This window comes from Heteronotia binoei, unplaced genomic scaffold (assembly GCF_032191835.1).
Source record: "Heteronotia binoei isolate CCM8104 ecotype False Entrance Well unplaced genomic scaffold, APGP_CSIRO_Hbin_v1 ptg000323l, whole genome shotgun sequence".
NCBI lineage: Eukaryota > Metazoa > Chordata > Lepidosauria > Squamata > Gekkonidae > Heteronotia > Heteronotia binoei.
Window position 1 is genome coordinate 1,048,146 of NW_026800017.1, and position 18,523 is coordinate 1,066,668.

The 18,523-nt window shown below is 40.2% G+C and overlaps 1 protein-coding gene across 1 annotated transcript in view; it reads left to right on the top strand.

Annotated features, from left to right (window-relative positions):
• LOC132590594 (midasin-like) overlaps positions 1-18,523 on the top strand; it is a 161,435-nt gene that overhangs the window by 39,678 nt on the left and 103,234 nt on the right. The window contains exons 25-36 of the mRNA XM_060263538.1: positions 461-669; positions 1,474-1,620; positions 9,204-9,342; positions 9,487-9,639; positions 9,737-9,869; positions 10,338-10,476; positions 10,591-10,721; positions 10,927-11,062; positions 12,159-12,288; positions 14,018-14,251; positions 17,347-17,544; positions 17,999-18,207. Coding sequence (XP_060119521.1) covers positions 461-669; positions 1,474-1,620; positions 9,204-9,342; positions 9,487-9,639; positions 9,737-9,869; positions 10,338-10,476; positions 10,591-10,721; positions 10,927-11,062; positions 12,159-12,288; positions 14,018-14,251; positions 17,347-17,544; positions 17,999-18,207 — 1,958 coding nt within the window. The remainder of the gene's footprint in view (positions 1-460; positions 670-1,473; positions 1,621-9,203; positions 9,343-9,486; positions 9,640-9,736; positions 9,870-10,337; positions 10,477-10,590; positions 10,722-10,926; positions 11,063-12,158; positions 12,289-14,017; positions 14,252-17,346; positions 17,545-17,998; positions 18,208-18,523) is intronic.

Here is an 18,523-nt window from a genome sequence, read left to right on the forward strand (position 1 = left end):
GCCATAGCTCTCACAGGAGTTGTCCTTGAAAGGGCAGTTTCTTTGTGAGCTCTCTCAGCCCCACCTACCTCACAGGGTATCTGTTGTGGAATGGGGGGAAGGTAAAGGAGATTGTTACCGCTCTGAGATTCAGAGTATAGGGTGGGATATTAATCCAATTTCTTCTTCCTCCTCCTCCTGCTTCCTCTTCTTCTAATGTAGACAACCTAGGCTTCACCTGTACAATGAGATACTGATTGCTACTTCTACTCTTATTTTAAAAGGAGTGTCTTTTGTTCTTCTCAATACATAGCAGAAGTCACCTAATGTGCAAAGCAACAAATGTGCACAATTAGACTTTAGTGCAAAGCAACAAAAAAGCACTTTTATTTTCAGAGGTTTTTCCATAGCTGCTTCAAAACAGGGTATATTTAAAATCTTAGTAGCTGCTATATTTGTCCCTTTTGTAATTGCTTTAAAGGTGTCCTAATTGATGCCATGAGAAAAGGCTACTGGATAATCCTAGATGAACTGAACCTGGCACCTTCTGATGTTTTGGAAGCCCTGAACAGACTCCTAGATGACAACAGAGAGTTGTTTATAACAGAGACTCAAGAAACTGTCAAAGCCCACCCAAGATTCATGCTCTTTGCCACACAAAATCCCCCAGGGCTCTATGGAGGCAGGAAGGTTGGTTGAAAGATTCTGAGACCATTGTTGTTCTGGATGTAGGCTCTCTTTTGACTCCCCCTTGTGGTTTTTCTGAAAAATTTATTTGGGGCATATAGGTTCCTCTCTCCTCATAAATCTGCACAACAGTCACAATTAACCATGGGTCACAGCATGGTTGGAAGGGTTTTGAATCACTCTGAATGACTTGGTACTGTAAACATGATATCTTTTTGTATGAATAACACAATATGTATAAATAATACAAAGACTGTACATCCCTATTGTAGTAGACTGAAAACTTCTGAGAAAAATCTGGATTTTGTGTATGAATGTGCATTTGGAGTATAGAAAAGTAGTGGGTTCTGCAGGGCAGAATATTCTTGGCAGTAGAGAATAGTGGCCATTTCAGAGGATCACAGAGTTTTATGAGTAACTTTAAAATAACATTGAGTTAGGTCCTGTTCACAACGCTAGCTGTGACCTTGACTTTTCCAAAGAATATCTGGCCTAGAAAACGTTAGTTTTTCCAAATGGTTGGATCCCCCAAGCTCCATTTTTCAGTTATTTGTTTTAGGTATCTGTGTATTGCATGTAATTGTTATGTCCTGAAGATGGCTGTGTGTATTTGTAATACAGTTAAATACATCAGTTTTCGATGGGCAAACATTTCAAGGAGAACTCTTTGAAATTAACAAAAAACATGCCCTTCCACCTGTGACAGAACTTCTGCTATGTGGACAGTAGACCAGCTTTGTCATGTTCTGAATGGCTATAAGGGGGTGGTGTTTCAGAATCTGTTATTTTTGTTTGTTCATGTTTTAGGTGTTGTCCAGAGCCTTCAGGAATAGATTTGTAGAGCTGCATTTTGATGAATTACCAAGTTCAGAGCTGGAAACAATCCTGCACAAACGATGCCAGCTTCCACCTTCTTACTGTTCTAAACTTGTCCGAGTCATGTTGGAGTTGCAGGTACTTGTCATTTTATGTTTGGAGGGGTTTTTTTAACTTAATGTGAACAGGCTGGCAAGTAGGCTTCCAAGTGTGCTGTGGACTGGGAAGTTCTTGCTGACATTTTGAATCTGTAAACAATAGCCTGATTAAAACTTTGGATTCTTCATGTCCTTTGATCTCTTTGGAAGGCATATTTTGATTTTGTTTAGTTGAGATTGCGTAGTGGCCAAGCAAGGTCACCTTGTTGTATGAGAGATAAGAGTGCACCTTAAGAATTTTACAAACAAGCTTCAACCCCCATGCCCCCATCCGCCTTCTTGGGGTTCTTCAGTGCTCAAGAGCATCTTTTCAGGGAAGAGAGAAGCTAGATTCAGGCATAGTAGCACATTAAAGACCAACAAGATTGTTGGGGCATGAACTTTCAGGAGTTAAAGCTCCCTTCATCAGATACCTGACAAAGAGAAGAGAGAGATTGGGAGTTCAATCATGCTTTCTAGGGCTGGTTCCGCTCATTATGGCAGGCTAGTCGCGGAGCTCTGCTCTCTTCCTCTAACATTTTGGTTTATCCCGTGGAATAATTATTCAGAAGGTTCAAAGAACACCTCCTGTAACAAGGAAAAATAAAAGCCAACAAGAAGGGAAAACAGCAAACACAGTAAGCACCGTATTTTTCGGACCATAAGACGCACCCCCCCCCCCAAAAAAAAGTGGGGGGGGGAGTGCATGCGTCTTATGGAGCGAGACTGGAAAAAAAAAAGGAGATGGGGGGAAGGGGGCCTGCAGCCCCAGGAGACAAGTGCCGGGATCGCTCCCTTCACCCCCACCGCAAACCCAGACCCAGACTCACCGGACCATAAACGCCCCCACTGCAAACCCGCTTCGCAGTTGCCGGCGGGACACGTGGCTAGCTCCCTGTGTGCCTGGCTCCCTCCGCCCCACCGCAAACTCAGCGCTTTGCGTGCGCCTGCATGCCTAGCTCCAGCCCAAAGGCTGCAATGGCGCCCACATCCCCGATGGCTGTGCTGGGAGGCGCGGGCAGCAGAAGATGGCGGAGGACGAAGGTGCGTCTTACGGTCCGGTACGTCTTATGGTCCGAAAAATACGGTGCATATTTTTCTTCAAAACAAGCCTTGTCGGTGCAGGAAGATTTATCATGTTGGGGGAGAGTGGAGGACACTACTCTCATGTTTATAAACTCTGTTGTAACTCCTGCTAATGAGGAAAACAAAAAAGACCAAGTAGTATCTGAAAAAATGCTAAATACAGCTCTGGAGTGTTTAACAGATAAGTTGGCTTTGATGCTTACTCCAATTTCTAATAAATTGCAAGAGATTACAGCAAAGCTTGACCTTGCAGCTAGTAATGCTCAGGAAGCTAAAGAATTGGCTCTTCAGAATGCTACTGAAATTAATTCCTTACAAGATACATTATAACAGCACCAAGATAAAGTGATCCACCTGGAATTGACTCAGAAGAGTGGAAATTTGAAATTCCGCAAGATACCAGAAAATATTTGTTTATCAGAAGAATTATCTGGTTTTCTGATGTATTGGCTTACCTCACTGTTGCACTTAAAAGAGAAACCACCCTCCTTTATCTTCTCTGCTTTTAGAGTTGGAAGATATGAGACTATCAATCCCAAAAGGAAAATGTCAAGGGACATAATTGCTACTTTTGGGAACAAGGACATTAGGAAAAACATTTTAAGACTAGCAAGGGAAAAGGGCTCTCTGCTTCTTCAATTTATGGTTTTTCCTGATATACCAGCAGAGGCACTCCAAAGTGAAAAGACCTTAAAGAGACAGCTAGTGCCCTGAGAGAGGATAAAATCAGATACACCTGACTTTCTTCAGGAAGATTGGCATTCTACCACCAAGGGAATCTCTTTTCAGCTTTTGATGCTGCAAGAGGGGAAAGGCTACTGTGTGCAGTCCAAAGCAATAAAAGCCTGGAATCAGAGCCAGGTGGGAATCAGAAGAAGAGGAAGCGTATGCTAGTTACTCCTCCAGATAAGGAGAATTAGACTTGAAGTTCTTTGTTTCTTAACTCTTTAAGTATAAACATACTAATCTTAATAGACTGTGGCAATGAGGTTCTGCCATCAAGGTGAATTATGGTAAACAAATGACTTAGATATACTAATGGGAGGGAGTGGTTGATGTCTTCGGGAAGTCTTTTTATTGGCTCTATTTGAAAACACAGTTCACTTTGCTTCTTTCTTTGTTTATTTTTAATAAGGGGGGACTCCTGTTTTGAGCCATCGACTGTTAGGAAGAAATAAAGATTTTAGATACATGAGTTTGCATCGGTTTAGACTCTTAACAGTGGTGGAGGAAAGAAATAAAGATTTTAGATACATGAGTTTGCATCGGTTTAGACTCTTAATGGTGGTGGAGGGGCCATTCTACGGACTCCTTAATCATTGGTAAAGACCAGCAAATCAGGGTAACTTCAGTGAATATTAATAGTATCAATACAGCAATTAAAAGATCTAGTTTTTTGGCTCATTTGAAGAGAGGTAAATCAGACATTATCTTTGTACAGGAAACACACCAAAGTTCTGAGGCAAAACCTTTTTTAAGGTCAACTTTGTTCCCACTGCAGTATCAGTCTATAGGCTCTTCCAAATCTAGAGGAGTGGCTAGCCTTATTTCCACAAGACTATGTTTTAAATTTGAAGCTTCTGAAAAAGGTGATTTAGGTAGATATATTTTTGTTAAAGGGTGGATAGGCTCTTGTAAAGTAACTTTGGGTGCAATTTATGCTCCCAAAGAGAATCAAGAATCCTTCTTGGAGGCTGCCTTACAAAAATGAACACAATTTAAGGAAGGTGCAACAATTATTGGGGCTGATTTGAACTCGGTCCTAGATGTTATGAAAGATAAATCCCAGATTTCAAAAAAACTGGCTAAAAGGAAGTCAATAAGTACTGAGATATCTAAAATTCTACAGTCCCATGATCTAATTGATACATGGCGATTTTTGTAGCCATCTACACAGGATTACACTTTTTTTCCCATGCTCATAAGGTTAGCTCAAGAATTGACTTTATTTTGACTTCCTCAGTTTTAAAGGATGCTTTAATATCTGCAGAAATAGGGCCAAAGCTACTTACAGATCATTCCTGGGTCCATTGCAACTTAATGTATCTTTCGCATGATAGCGAAAGAACTAAAATTTTCTTTTGAAACAAATGATACAGTAGAGGTTTCACCTTCAGTACTGTGGGACGCATGAAAACCCTTTTTGAGAGGGAAATTGATTGTTTATTCGGGGCTCTGAACAAACAAAAATTTAACACCAAAAACAAATTACTACAAAACATCAAGAATTTGGGATCTGGATATTCTAAAATATGTTCTAAAACAATATACAAACAATTACAAGCTGAGCGGAAGATTTTAGAGATGTTGGAAATCAGATTCAAAAAAATTTATACGAAACAACGTTACTGGCAGAGATCCAACAAGACCCTAAGACTATTGAAATGGAAAACTCAAAATATTCAAAGATCCAGAATAGTAGATTCTCTGAGTTTAGAAGGGGCTACCTTAACGAAGTCAAAAGATACGGCAAATTTATCAAAGATTTCAGGTTTTCACGGCTGGTAACATCATTAGGGTTTGTAGAATCTTTCGGGCTCAAGTGCCATGTTAAGCTATTGAGATTTACAAACACCAGCACAATTTTAACAGAAAGGAAGAAGGCATTTTCATCCACCAATCTTGGTACCCAGCTCTGCAAAACACCCTACAGACCATAAATTGCAGAAAGTCTCAGAACAACCAGCAAATTCCACAGAACAATCAGCACAGTCAACAACCATCTTCCTTATCTTCACACCCCTTCCAACCCTCCCAGCAGTTAACACAGAACAATGGTCACATTCAACAGCCAGTTTCCTTATCACTACCCTTCCAGGAAGCCCCACCAAACAATGGGCACATCCACAAACCAATTGCCCTTTCATCACACCGCCTCCAGTCTATAAATAGCAGCTCTCCAGCAGCCCTGGCCCCACTCAATGCACAGCAGCCAAGAAGGTCAGAGCGCCTGCTCCGGCTGCAACGCCACTGAGGATGTTCTCCGCAGCTGAGAACGAAACGTCTGGAAGGAAAACTTTCTCCAGTAGAACACGGCACTTGAGCCCAAAAGATTCTACAAACCCTAATATGGCAAATTTGTTTGCCTCCTTCTATTCCTCTGTATGCTAATAGCTCTATTGATAGGTTAGCTTTAGATCAGCTTTTTAAACAATCAGAATTGATACCTAGTTTTGATGAAGCTGACAGAGCTTTTTTGAATCAACCTGTAACGGAGGAGGAAGTGGTGGAGTTAATAAAAGTTTAAAATCTAACTCAGCTCCCGGAAATGATGGCTATCAGGCAGCTTTATAAATTGTTCCACGAGATCTTAGTTCCATATTTCACCAGAAATTGTAATCATATTATGTCTACGGGAGAAATACCTGCCTCATGGTCCCACGCTACTATAGTACCTATTGCTAAGGAAGGAAAAGATGAATCTCAGCCTTCCTCATATAGGCTAATCGCTCTCATTAATCAAGATAATAAAATTTTTACAGGTATCTTTCTCCACTTATGGAATCAGAATTAAAAGCTAGCTTTAGCTTTTCATGGGTTACAAACCATTGGCGGTATTTGGGAATTAAAATACCTCTCAGCCTTTCCACTATAATTGATTATAATCTTGGTCAGCTATACAGGGAACTACAAGTACAAATGGGCAATTGGAATAAAAGAGTTTTGTCTTGGCAAGAAAGGCTTTCTATAATTAAGAACTTTGTTTTACCAAAATTCTTGTGTTTTTTTAGGACTATACCTTTTTCTATTCCAGATCAATCTTTACATATGTGGCAAAGCTTTTTAAATCAATTTATTTGGGAAGGGCAGAAAGCTAGGATAGCATTTCAGATGCTTTGTAAATCAAGGAGACAAGGAGGCCTTCAAGTCCCACACTTGAAATTTTATTGTTGGGCTTCTGTTTTAGCACAGTTAATACAATTATACAATCCTCTTTCTAATGAAGTGTGGGTTCAAATTGAAGGGGCTTATTCTGCTCCCATTCCTCTCAGAGGAGCTATATGGGCTTCCCCCCAAAAAAAGATCTTTATCACTAGCAGCTAACAGCATTTTGTCAACACCTTTATGATCTGGGATAGATTAAGAAAGAAATTGGCCCCTTCCCCTATAGCAAGTGTCCTAAATAATCATTGGTTTCCCCCAGGTTAAAATCTTTTTGATTTCAATATATGGATGAACTCAGGCATGGATTTTTATAAATCGTGGATCCACCAGGAGAAGTTATTGACAAATCAGGAAATAGATTAAAAAAAAATCAATATGGTTCCAATTTTTACAATTAAGAGAGGCTATGGTATTGTATTCCAAACAGTCTAAGTTTTGTAGAAACCTCACTGAAAATCTATTATCGAAGCCCCCACAAACTTCTAATGGTCTTCTTTCAAAGATATATAAATTAATATTAAATTCTCAGTTTTTTAAACCTCCATCATATATACAAAGGTAGGCTAAAGAAACCCCGGAAACCCTGTCAGGACAATTGGAATATTATTTACAATTCTCCTTCATACAAATCTTCTATACACTCTATTTGAGTGCAGTATTATGCATTAATAGCAAACTGGTATCTGTGCCCCTTAAAACTTTCTAAAATCAACTTGGGGGTAAGTCCTTTATGCTGGAAACATTGTGGACAGATAGGTTCTCTTATACATCTTTGGTGGACATGTCCCAAAATAAAGTTATTTTGGATGCATGTGTTAGAAGCCATATATACAATAACTACATTTAAGCCTCTAGAATCAATCCAATTTTGTCTATTCGATATATGGAAAGGTATCAGTATATCAAAGCAAACTAAGTTGCTCATTTCTAAATTGGTAGCAGCAGCCCCGTTAGTTATTGCATCATGCTGGAAAGCTTCTAGAGTTCCAATAGAAAAGTGGCAAGGGAAAATATGGAAAATCTGTTTCATGGATAAAATAGTTCAAAATCCATTTTTGTTACATCTGTCCTCCCTTTAGATAAGAAGTCTTTTGAGGGAGTACGGAATCCTGTCATAGATTATATGAGTGAAAATAAATTTTTGCCTAGAAATAATATAGAGTGTGGCCTATGTTGTGAGGTGCAATTTTCCTTCTCTTTTGATTAATCTATATTATTGAAATTTTGTAAGATGTGCTTATATTGGGTTATAATGTTCCCTGATAAATTAGGTCATGTGGTTCTGCTTGTAATAAAATTTTACTGTTTGCAGATTTTCTTTTTGTTTTTGGATTATGTCTCTTCTCTTTTGTATCTGAAATGCATAAATTCTTTTAATAAAATTAAAAAGTTACTAAAAAATGAGGAGAGATTGTCTGAACTCATTCTGTTTTAAGGTTTGTTGGATCCAATTCTTTTTCCTTGGGGGATAGTTTATCCCTTTGGTAGTCTGTGCTTGAACAGCTAATTTTTTTACTATATGACATTGGGTGAGGGAAGGGCCATTTCTGAGTGGGATTAAAGGCTCTACGTTTATTGGAGGCTTTATTGTTACAGGGACAAGTTAGAGTTTGGCCACTTAGGCCTCACTGGTTAGATAAACTGAAGTCTGGATTATACATAAAGAGCAGTGCAGGGCTTCCACTATTGAGTAGCAGTTTGGCAGCAGCTAGAAGAATCTAGTAATTATTTTTTTTGGATGAAAATACAGTATTACAACAGGAGTTTTGTATTAAGAAGAATTTGGTGACTGTAATATCTTTAATTTAAATAATGTATTTCTGAAACCCTTAAATGCTGAATAGGACGGTGGGCCAATGAGATACAGCAGTGCATTTTCCTTCATCAGCTGCAGTCAGGACCACCACCACATTTTGGCGAACCATACTTTTTCGATTAAATTCAGGTTTTTCAAAAACAGGAATTTCAGGAAAAATGACTCTAACCTAGTTTTCTTGCTGACAAAGTTTTGACTTGTTTGTGGTTCAGGATGACCTGTCATGAACTTCCATGATTTTTAAAGCAGTTCATGATGGTTGGTAGATACTTAGAGTCCCTTTAAACCAGATCTGTTCCCTGCAAAAGTCCCAAAAATAGCTGGACAGCAGGAAGGTGGTCCCTGCTGCTCAGCTGTTTCAGGCAGTCTTGTGCAGTCCTTTAAACTGTTTGGGCTGTCTTGTGTAGTTCCTGTAAACTTTAAAGGGACTGCAGAAAACAGCCTGGAAACAGCTGCATGATGGGCAGCCCAAAACAGCTGAGCATCAGGGAATGCTGCCCCCCACCACTTAGCTGTTTTTTTGGGTTTTCCACAAACCCCTTTTAAAGGAATTACAATCTCATTCAGCAGGGTTTGCGGAACTGTGAACTGGTTAAGTTCATGGTTCTGTTCATGGTTTGGCCATGAGCCACGAAACAACGCAAACTGCATTTATCTGGTTTTTGCCCATCCTTCGGCCTGATAGGGAGTCATGAAGACAAGGGAGTACTACAAGGGGAATAAAGATTGAAAGTAGTGGTAGATCCAGAGGACAGTGGATGGCCACAGGGACTTACTTTATGTCCTTATTAACCTAGTCTCGTCGCAGAGGTTCATCAGTGTTTTCAGGCAAGCATGGATTTATTACTCTTCGTGATCTCTTCCGGTGGGCTGAGAGGTACCGGCTGGCAGAACAAAAAGAGGACTATGACTGGCTTCAGCACTTAGCCAATGATGGTGAGAATTTACTCCTCTTTTCAGCTTAGTATTGTTCCTGTATAGGGACAACTATGATTCCAAGTCTTAGATTATTAACTTTGGCTTCTAAAATGATATGGGCAAGCATATTGGAGTATGTATATTTTGTCTTTTTGTATCTAGGATTTATGCTTCTGGCAGGGAGAGTCCGGAAACAGGAGGAGGAAATGGTTATTCAAGCTGTCATTGAAAAACATTTTAAGAAGAAACTTAATCCCGACTACATTTTCTCAGAAGAAAGTATGAAGAAGCAAATGATTCAGTTTACAAAAGATGGTAAATGAGAAATTTTAATGCTTGATCAAAGGTAATATTGCTGACTGTGACCTCTGTGTATGGGTAACTGTTTTTCCCCTCTCCCTTCCCTTTAAAGAGTTTACAGGGAAGTCTGTAATGGATGACCAGTTTGGCCATGTTGTATGGACTCGAAGGATGACACGGCTTGCAGTGTTGGTAGGCCGAGCATTGGAGTTTGGTGAGCCTGTACTACTCGTTGGAGACACAGGGTAAACTGTTCTTCATGTTATTGTTTTGTGTTGCCTTCAGAAATTGTGTGTACTGTGTTACATGTGCAGGTTTTGCTCCTGCGACTAATTAGTTGTTCATCTTCTGACAAAATTATGATAAACTCTTGTAAGAAAAATAACTTTTAGTGGTGGCATGGTGACTGATCATCTGTGGGTTGAATCTGCCCCCTCTTATCTGCTTCCCTTTCCCTTTACATGTCTGCTAGTGGTAGAATTTGCTTTCTCTGTTACTTCTCTGGAATGTGTGAGGAATGGATTTGTACATCTCATTTATAGTGATATCCAGGTGACACCACCCTCTCCAGAGAATCATAGTCACAAAAAGCACATTGCAGGAGAGTCAGCAGTTTGCACTTCCATTTCACAATGCAATTCTGAATTAGTTCTTTTCTCTAAAGCTGTGACGTTGGGTTTTTAAACTGAGTCCCTGATATTCTGCCTACACAGGTGTGGAAAAACAACTATTTGTCAGATGTTTGCTGCCTTAGCCAATCAGAAGTTGTATTCTGTAAATTGTCACTTGCACATGGAGACATCTGATTTCTTGGGTGGTCTACGACCAATTAGGCAGTGGTCAAAGGACAAGGTAAGTTGTAGTAAGGTATCTAATACATAACAATGCTTTAAAACAAGAAATCCATGGCAGAGATGTGCTCAGTCTTGTTTGTTTCTGATTTATTCCCCCTTCCCTTTCAAATAGGAGGACTCTGACCATCCTCGGCTGTTCGAGTGGCATGATGGAGCCCTTGTTCTAGCAATGAGAGGAGATAGCTTTTTCCTCATGGATGAAATTTCACTAGCTGATGATTCTGTGCTAGAAAGACTTAATAGGTATGCACTTGTAACATGGTAGTTTTTATTACTTCTTGGAGCACTAATCACAAATCCAAATTAGATCAGACTTCTTGAAATTACCCAGCTCCTGGTTAAACATCAGAAATATATAGCTTCTGAATTTGTATCTATACATTTTTAATGGTGCATGTGTATTTAGACGCTTCATGGGGACACATACTGACTTTTTATTCCTTTCTAGTGTTCTTGAAACTGAAAAGACTTTGGTGTTAGCAGAGAAAGGTAGTGAGAATGATGAAGTAGAGCTACTCACTGCAGGAAATAAATTTCGCATATTAGCCACAATGAATCCTGGGGGTGACTTCGGGAAGAAAGAGGTAAGAGAAACCTTATTTTTGTATCTTCTAGTAGTTGCCAGGGGACACTTTTAATTACACACATACTGCTGCAGTGTAGTAACATAAGTACCTTGGCTTGAGTTGGACCTGTGATTCAACAGTGATGGATGATTCAGATGTCTCTGAGATGTTCATAGACAGAACAAGATGGCATTTCATTCCATGTGTTAACAGCTATTCTGGCAGACCAGGTGTTTGTATATGTTTTAATGCTATCTAGGTTTTTTTGTTCATTTTAAAAGGTATTTACACCCTTTTTTCTCTCCAGTGGGAACCCAAAACAGTATATATCATTCTTACCCCATTTTATCCCTACAACATCCCTGTGAAGTAGGTTAGCTTGAGAGAGAGTTACTGGACTTGCTCAAGGACTTGCAAGCATTCATGGCAGAGTGGGGATTCAAATCTGTGTCCCCCAGGTTGGACACTCAAACCATACTGTCTCACAGTAGAGTAACAGCTGAGCACCACCTCTTGGTAATGAATTCCATATGTGAAGTATACATTTTATAGTAGCACTGCCTTGAGAGAATTTCTCTTCCATTCTCTTTCGCTGTGTGATTTTATAAATTTCTGCAATGTTCCCCTCCAAGTTTTTTTTTTTTTTGATAAAAAAATTCAGTCTTTGCATTGCTGCTAGGGAAATGACAAGTTGCAATGGTCATATACAGCAGCTTGGCACCTTTAGTGTACATGGCACTTCTGGAGGTTCATAAGCAAAAAAGACAGACCATTACAGAATGAGTTCCTGAAAGATTGGTGGCTCTTTTCTGGTAAAATTCTCCAAAGGAAATTTAGAGTGCTAGTAAAGGCCCAGAAGTTAAAAACATCAGTAGTTATAGACAAAAGTACATGTGTTTATTACTAGAACATATAAAAACCTTGTAGGGGCCCAAATGAAGCCCCATAAAATCATCAAAGTGACAAATGCACAAAAAAAGAACAATATATGACCTGACACATTTCGGCCTGCAGAGACCTTTTTCAGAAGTCAAATAATACAAATTACAACAAAGTCCCTGTTATGTTTGTAAGGCAATACACACTTAATATAGTTATGTATTCCTGCTTTCAGCTATCTCCTGCCCTGCGTAATAGATTCACAGAAATATGGTGCCCACAAAGCAACCATCGTGAAGATTTAATACAGATTGTAAAGCATAACATTCATCCAGAACTTTGTCTGGTAGGAACAAACCAGAAAGGTATGTCTTATCAGTGTATATGTAATAGGTAGATTTTGTGGGTGTGTAAGGAGAGTCTTTTGTAGGGAAGTGAAAGTTATTGATGGGTTTTAGTCATTGCAAGACCAACAATAGATGCAGTGCTGCAAGTGAAATCCGTTTTTCCATCTTCTCCTGGTGGGAAGGGGGAAGAAGAATTGGGAGGGGAGGAAAAATCCTTATATCTTCATCTATGAAGTCTCTGTTTAGCAACCTTTATCACCTTTTAGCTATTTAAGCACAGAGATTCAGATTAAGTGAAGCCCCTTCAATGATGATGGGGAGGGAAAGGAAGAGCTACTTTCTAAAGGCAAATGAGGTCCTCTGTTGATTCCTCAGTGCCTTGGGTACTTGCTAGAGCCTTCTGACCTTGTACAGTTCATGAGGTGAGAGGTGCTAGCTCAAATGAGCTGCAGGTGGCCCTGCTGAAGAAATGGCATTGGCTGTCACCATGGAAACTTGTCCCTGGGCCTCAGAGGATGGAGCAGCCACAGCCAGCATCTGGTAGTGTCGTGGGGTGTTCTACCTGAGACTTCTTCTTATTCTTTGCTGCCACCGCTCACAAGCAGGAGGTGAAGGGAGTTGCTACTGATTCCTTCAGGTTATTGTGCTTCAGCATTTTCTCCTGCTTTTTCCTGTGCGATGTGAGAGTGTGTGGAAGCCTGCCCTTCTGTGGAGTGGACAGTGCATGGTCTTGGGAGCTCAGGCACTCCTCTGAATAATGGAAGAATCAGTTCAGCCACAGCTGAGAGCAGCTCTGCCAACTGAGACAGATTACCTAGCAGGGAACCAGCAGGATACCTAATCAACCATTAGCCTCCGATGTGAGGAGCATACAAACAGTGCTAGTGACAGTTTGCATTGTGAGCCTACAGAAGCTGACTCATGGAGGATAATAGCCAGACCTCTATGCAGGGTTGGTGGATGACTATATAACCAGGTGGAGTTCATTGGGATAGACAGAGGATATCATTTTCTTCCAGTCAGGTCTCTGTTATGGAAGCCAGGGGAATTTTCTCTTCCTGTGAATTCCTGGACAGGCATGCAGTTTTGTGTTTCACTGATATGGTATTGCAAAAAAGTGGGAAAGAAGTTAAGAAAAGAAGGCCCCTTGAATCATTGACTGTTGGAAACCTTTGGGGATTAGATAGGCAGTGAGCATCCTTGCCAAATACTGCCCATCTTCGAAAAATCCTATCCCAAGACCTCATTGGAATACCAGAAGTTGGAAGGGCAGGCTTTATTACACCATCTCTCTGAATATCCACCATGCCCCCAGTAGGGGTCAGTCACTAGACGTCACCATGACTTCCAGGTGCACGCACACACACATTATAAAGGGGAAAGGAACAATCCCATCCCCATACCTACAGCTCCCATCCCCATACCTACAGCTCCTATCTGATATAGTGTATTCATCAAACATCCTGCTCCAGATAAAGATTGCCTCCAGCACCACAAATAAACTTGTTTGGATATCCATTTTTACAAGAACTTAAAATAATTTTACAGTAGTTTACATGGTTGTAATGACATCTTTAAGAAATTATCTAGACTAGAGGAAGCCTTTGTCTCAGTAGTAATGCATTGTGAAGGGCTGTTAAGGTCTTCTGATTATTGCTGCTGTATCTTTTTAAAATGTACTTGCAAAATTGCTTAGGGTTGTATTATCTTTCTTTTCTTCATGCCTTTCCAATCTTTCTCTCCAAAGGGAGTGATATAGCAGAAGTCATGATGGATTTCATTGAGTGGCTAACAAACCAAGAATTTGGACACCAGTGTATCCTCAGCATCCGGGATGTTTTGTCATGGGTCCACTTCATGAATGCCATGGTTAAAGAAAGTCTGTCAGATTCCTCTGAGAAGAGTCAGGTATCTGGTATATCTCCAGTGATATCATTTGTACATGCTGCGTGTCTGGTGTACATAGATGGAATTGGTTCAGGTATGTCCTGTGTTTATCTTTTGTCATAAAATATGGTTCAGTGTTATAATAGTTGACTAGTTTTTAAGGCTGCTGTTCACCCATTAAAAACAAACATGCTAGAGCAAGGGTAGTCATCCTTTTTGTTAACCAGAGATATGTTCTTACAGAGTGTGAATCCAGAGTTGTTACAGGGTGGGGGGGACTGGCGGGGCCCCTCTCTCTTACATGCTGCCTCCTCACCTCTCTGGTGTTTCCCCCTATTACAGCCAAATAATCAGCTGAAGCCAGTACTTGCCTGCATTCAAGAACCCACTGGACTCTCCCTGGGGTCCATCAGCTCTATTTCCTGTGACAGTCAGCAGACACTGACCTCCACTCTGAGTAAATTTGTTCATTTTAGCTGTAGCTTAGTTTTGTATTGGGAGTTTTCCCCCTCACACCTTCGTGTGTTATAGGTCATTGCAGTCTAGGAGAGTAGTTATTTTTCTTTTGAAGTGGCTGACCTTGGTCTGCTGGAATCATTTCCCTCCGATTTAGAAAATGACGAGCTTAATTAATTTAGTATCCAGCTGTTGGTTGTGGTGGGGAGAGAGATTTTCTTTTTTCTTTTCTAGTTCTTATTCTTTATTTAACCTAGATTGTGGCCATGGCTGTGGTTTGTGTTTTACTGATTTGTGTGTTTGGTTTGTTATTTTATTTGTTATAAAATCATTCTTATAGGGGTGATTGTGTTCTGGATTTGTGCTTCTATGGTGCAAATGTGTTAATATTTTCAGTTCTATTCTAGTCATTTTACCTGTTTAGCTTTACCTCTGCAGCTTTGTTATCAGTATCTCTGAGCTGTAACTGTTGAGTTTAGCCTTTTTATTTTACAGCTATTTTAGCTGTATTAGTATTTTATCACTATATTTTTATAGCATATATTTTATATTCTACTTGCCATTACGGATTATCTCTGTGGATTTAAATCTGGAGGTTTTATTAGAGTCATATTTTAACTTAACAGCGGCTTGTCGTTTACAAGCCCAGTTACATGGTCTTAATCTATTAGGAATCATTTTATTTTATTTTTATTAATTGGTTTTATATAGGTTGGTCCCTGGGGTAGATTAATAATAGTAATGGGGGGAAGGTCTGTTCCTTATGGGGGGTAGTGCCAGCTGCAAAGCAGAGTAAGAGGAAGAATGTTTTCACAACTTCCACAAACTGTGCTTGTCAGTTACTAAATGATGTGCCAGCTCTGGCTTGTTTTGAGGATTCCACACTGCGCCCCCCCCCCCCCCCGCCACCGTATTGACCTGAAAGGTTTCTTGACAAATTATAGAAGCAGAAAGCTAGTTATAAGAAGAGATGTGAGAAGATGGCGATTCTTGCATCATCTCAGACACATCTGATTGCAGAAACCTTGTGAAAAAGTATTTGCAAAGATTAACTTTCTAAGAAATCAGTTTCAGGTTTTCCTGGCTAATTTGCAGATGGCTTGAGAAAATTAGACCAGGAGACAGGAGCATGGGGATCTTGTAGCTTCAAACGAATACTGTTTACTGGACTAGGAACACAGTGACATTTTTTTAATATTGTGTAATATTATCAAGTGCTTTCCAGACACTGTTCATTATCTGTGAGGCACTATAGGTACTTCCACCATTTGATCAGAACTCTTTATTATTTAGGCTGGTTAACATTGCCTGTTGAAACATCACAGGAGACATTGGATTATTTATGTGTTAATGACATCTTGTTTTAATTGCTTAACTCTTTTATATCATTGGTTTTATTGTATTTTTATCATGTTGTGAGCTGCTTTGAACACATTTGTGGGATAGGACTGGATATAAGTTAAATAAATAATATTTTTGTGTTGGTCTTTGACCATAATAAATCATTAATTTATATTTATTTATTGCATTCGTGAATTGCCTAATCCCCACTTCTGTAGAGGTCTAAACAATGTACCGTACGTTATAAAAACATTAAAAACCATAAACTCAGTACATAACCATATTAATACATTAATTTAAGAGATCAAGTGGTGAAATTTGCAATTTCCTCCCATTTCTGGCCTGTGGACACCTTGTGGATGTGGGGAGAAGAATTAAGTCCGTCTGAGGGGATAGAGACAGCAGAGGTGCCAGCCAGAATATAGACTGTTGCTGCCTTCAACTGAAAGCCTGGTGGAACATTTCTGCCTTACAGGCCCTGAAGAATTGCATAAGGTCCCACAGGGCCCTGATGCTGTTTGGCAGAGAGATTCACTGACTGGACTGAAAATAACCTGGCCCTAGCTGATGACAGCTAGATGTCTTTGGGGATGGAGATCACCAGCAGATTGTTACCTAAGGAGCTCTCCTGAGGACATAACAGAGGAGGCAGTCCCACAGATATGTTGGTCCCAGAACAAGCTGTTTGCTTATGTGAGGGGAACGCTCAGCTCCCCCCATAAGTGCTGAATAGCTGATGGGGCCAGGAGCATACTGACCTCATCAGCTTTTTTGCACCAGGAGGTGGATTCTCCCCACCCTCCCCGTCAGTACTGAACAGCTAATGTGTAGGGAGTGTCCTTCACAAACTATTTTTGGAGAGACAGGAAGCTCTGGAAAGCTCACAATAGATTGGTTGGTGACCTCTGTGCTAAGGAGCTTTGTTGTTTTCACCTTAGTGATGAAATATCTCTTTTTTGCCCCTCTGCTCTCTGATATCAAACATGGGTCTTTCAAGCTGGTATATCTGTGTAAAATTGGCCATATAGAGCAAAAATAGTTAAATTTGCCTTGGAGACACATGCCAGCAACATGTAGACATCAGTCCAGACAATGGTTAGCCTGTCAGACTAGGATCAGAAAAATACAGGTTAAAATTCCCCATTCAGCCTTAAAGCTCACTTAATAACTTTGGGCATAACTTCACAGGGTGCTATGTGGAAAAACTGAAGGAAGAACCAGATAAACTTGGAGTAAGGATGGGGAAAATTGTGGTAGGTAGACAGTGAGTGTCAGTCACTGTGGTATGGACTTGGACCGTGGACTAAGTTTATAAAACTCATCATACTTTACTCTGTGTGTACACTTCTGTCATTAATACATAATTTGTGTTTGGTTTCCTTATTAATTTAGGCACAATGACCTGTTCAGCTGATGCTGCTCTGCTGGCTCGGAAAAAATGTCTGGAATATTTGTGTGGAAAGCTTTCACAGATTGTGCAACTCACTGAGGAGCAGAAGAACAAATTGAGGATTTATGATCTGAAGAACAAGAGGGAAATTGTTTGGATGGAGAACTGTGTAGGAATCCAGCCATTTTTTATACCAAGAGGCAAGAAATTCCTGTGTTTTTGAGTAAACAGTAAAGATGATCTAACAGAACAAATGAGAGAACAAGTGTTACTAGTCTAGAGCTGCAGAGCAAAGTCAAATGATAGGAAAATTAATATGCTGTAGTCTTCCCAAGACTGACCTGTTTCAAACTCTAGTTGGGGAATTGCATTTTTAAAGAAGTATCCCTGTTCACTCTCCCCAGTACATCTGTGCACCTAGAAGGGCAGTATATCAGGAAGAAGACTCCCCCCCCCCCCCCGGGACATAATAACTTTCTACATTTTCCTGGGAGTTGTTTCACATTGGATTCCCCCAGCTGAAGTTTTAAAGTGCTTGAGCTAGGTGTCTGTTCACTTCATCATTTCCCCCCATTGGGATAAAAATCTTACTGCAACTGTCTTAGTCAGCCTGTAGTCTAACTTTTTAAAAAAGTTTCTTTCTCTTTGTTGTAGGTCCTCTTTACCAAAAGAACAGTGTCTTAGACTATGCTCTAAATGCAAGTACCACAGCAATGAATGCACAACGGTTGTTACGGGCCCTGCAGCTCAACAAGCCCATTCTCCTGGAAGGCTCTCCGGGTGTCGGGAAGACCAGCTTAGTGTCAGCCTTGGCAAAGGCTTCAGGAAATTCCCTTGTTAGGATCAATCTTTCTGAACAAACGGTAATCCAGCTGCTGTAGTTCCAACTGAAATGTTTGACTTCGAGAACAGGGCAAACAACTTGCTAGTTTAAGATGTCATATTATGATAAGTCTTCAAATTCTGCTGATTGATTAGAGGTGGATGTTTGGGTTAGATTCTTTTCTTATTTGTCCCCTGCCTTTCTCGCGTGGTGAGCCCCACAGTAGCTCATAACATTAACCTCTCTTCCATTTTATTCTTGAAATGGTCCTGTAATGTAGTTTAGGCTAAGTGTGTGTGACTGGGCCAAGAGCATGCAGCAGGCTTCTGTGGCAGAGTGGGGGTTCAAATCTGGGT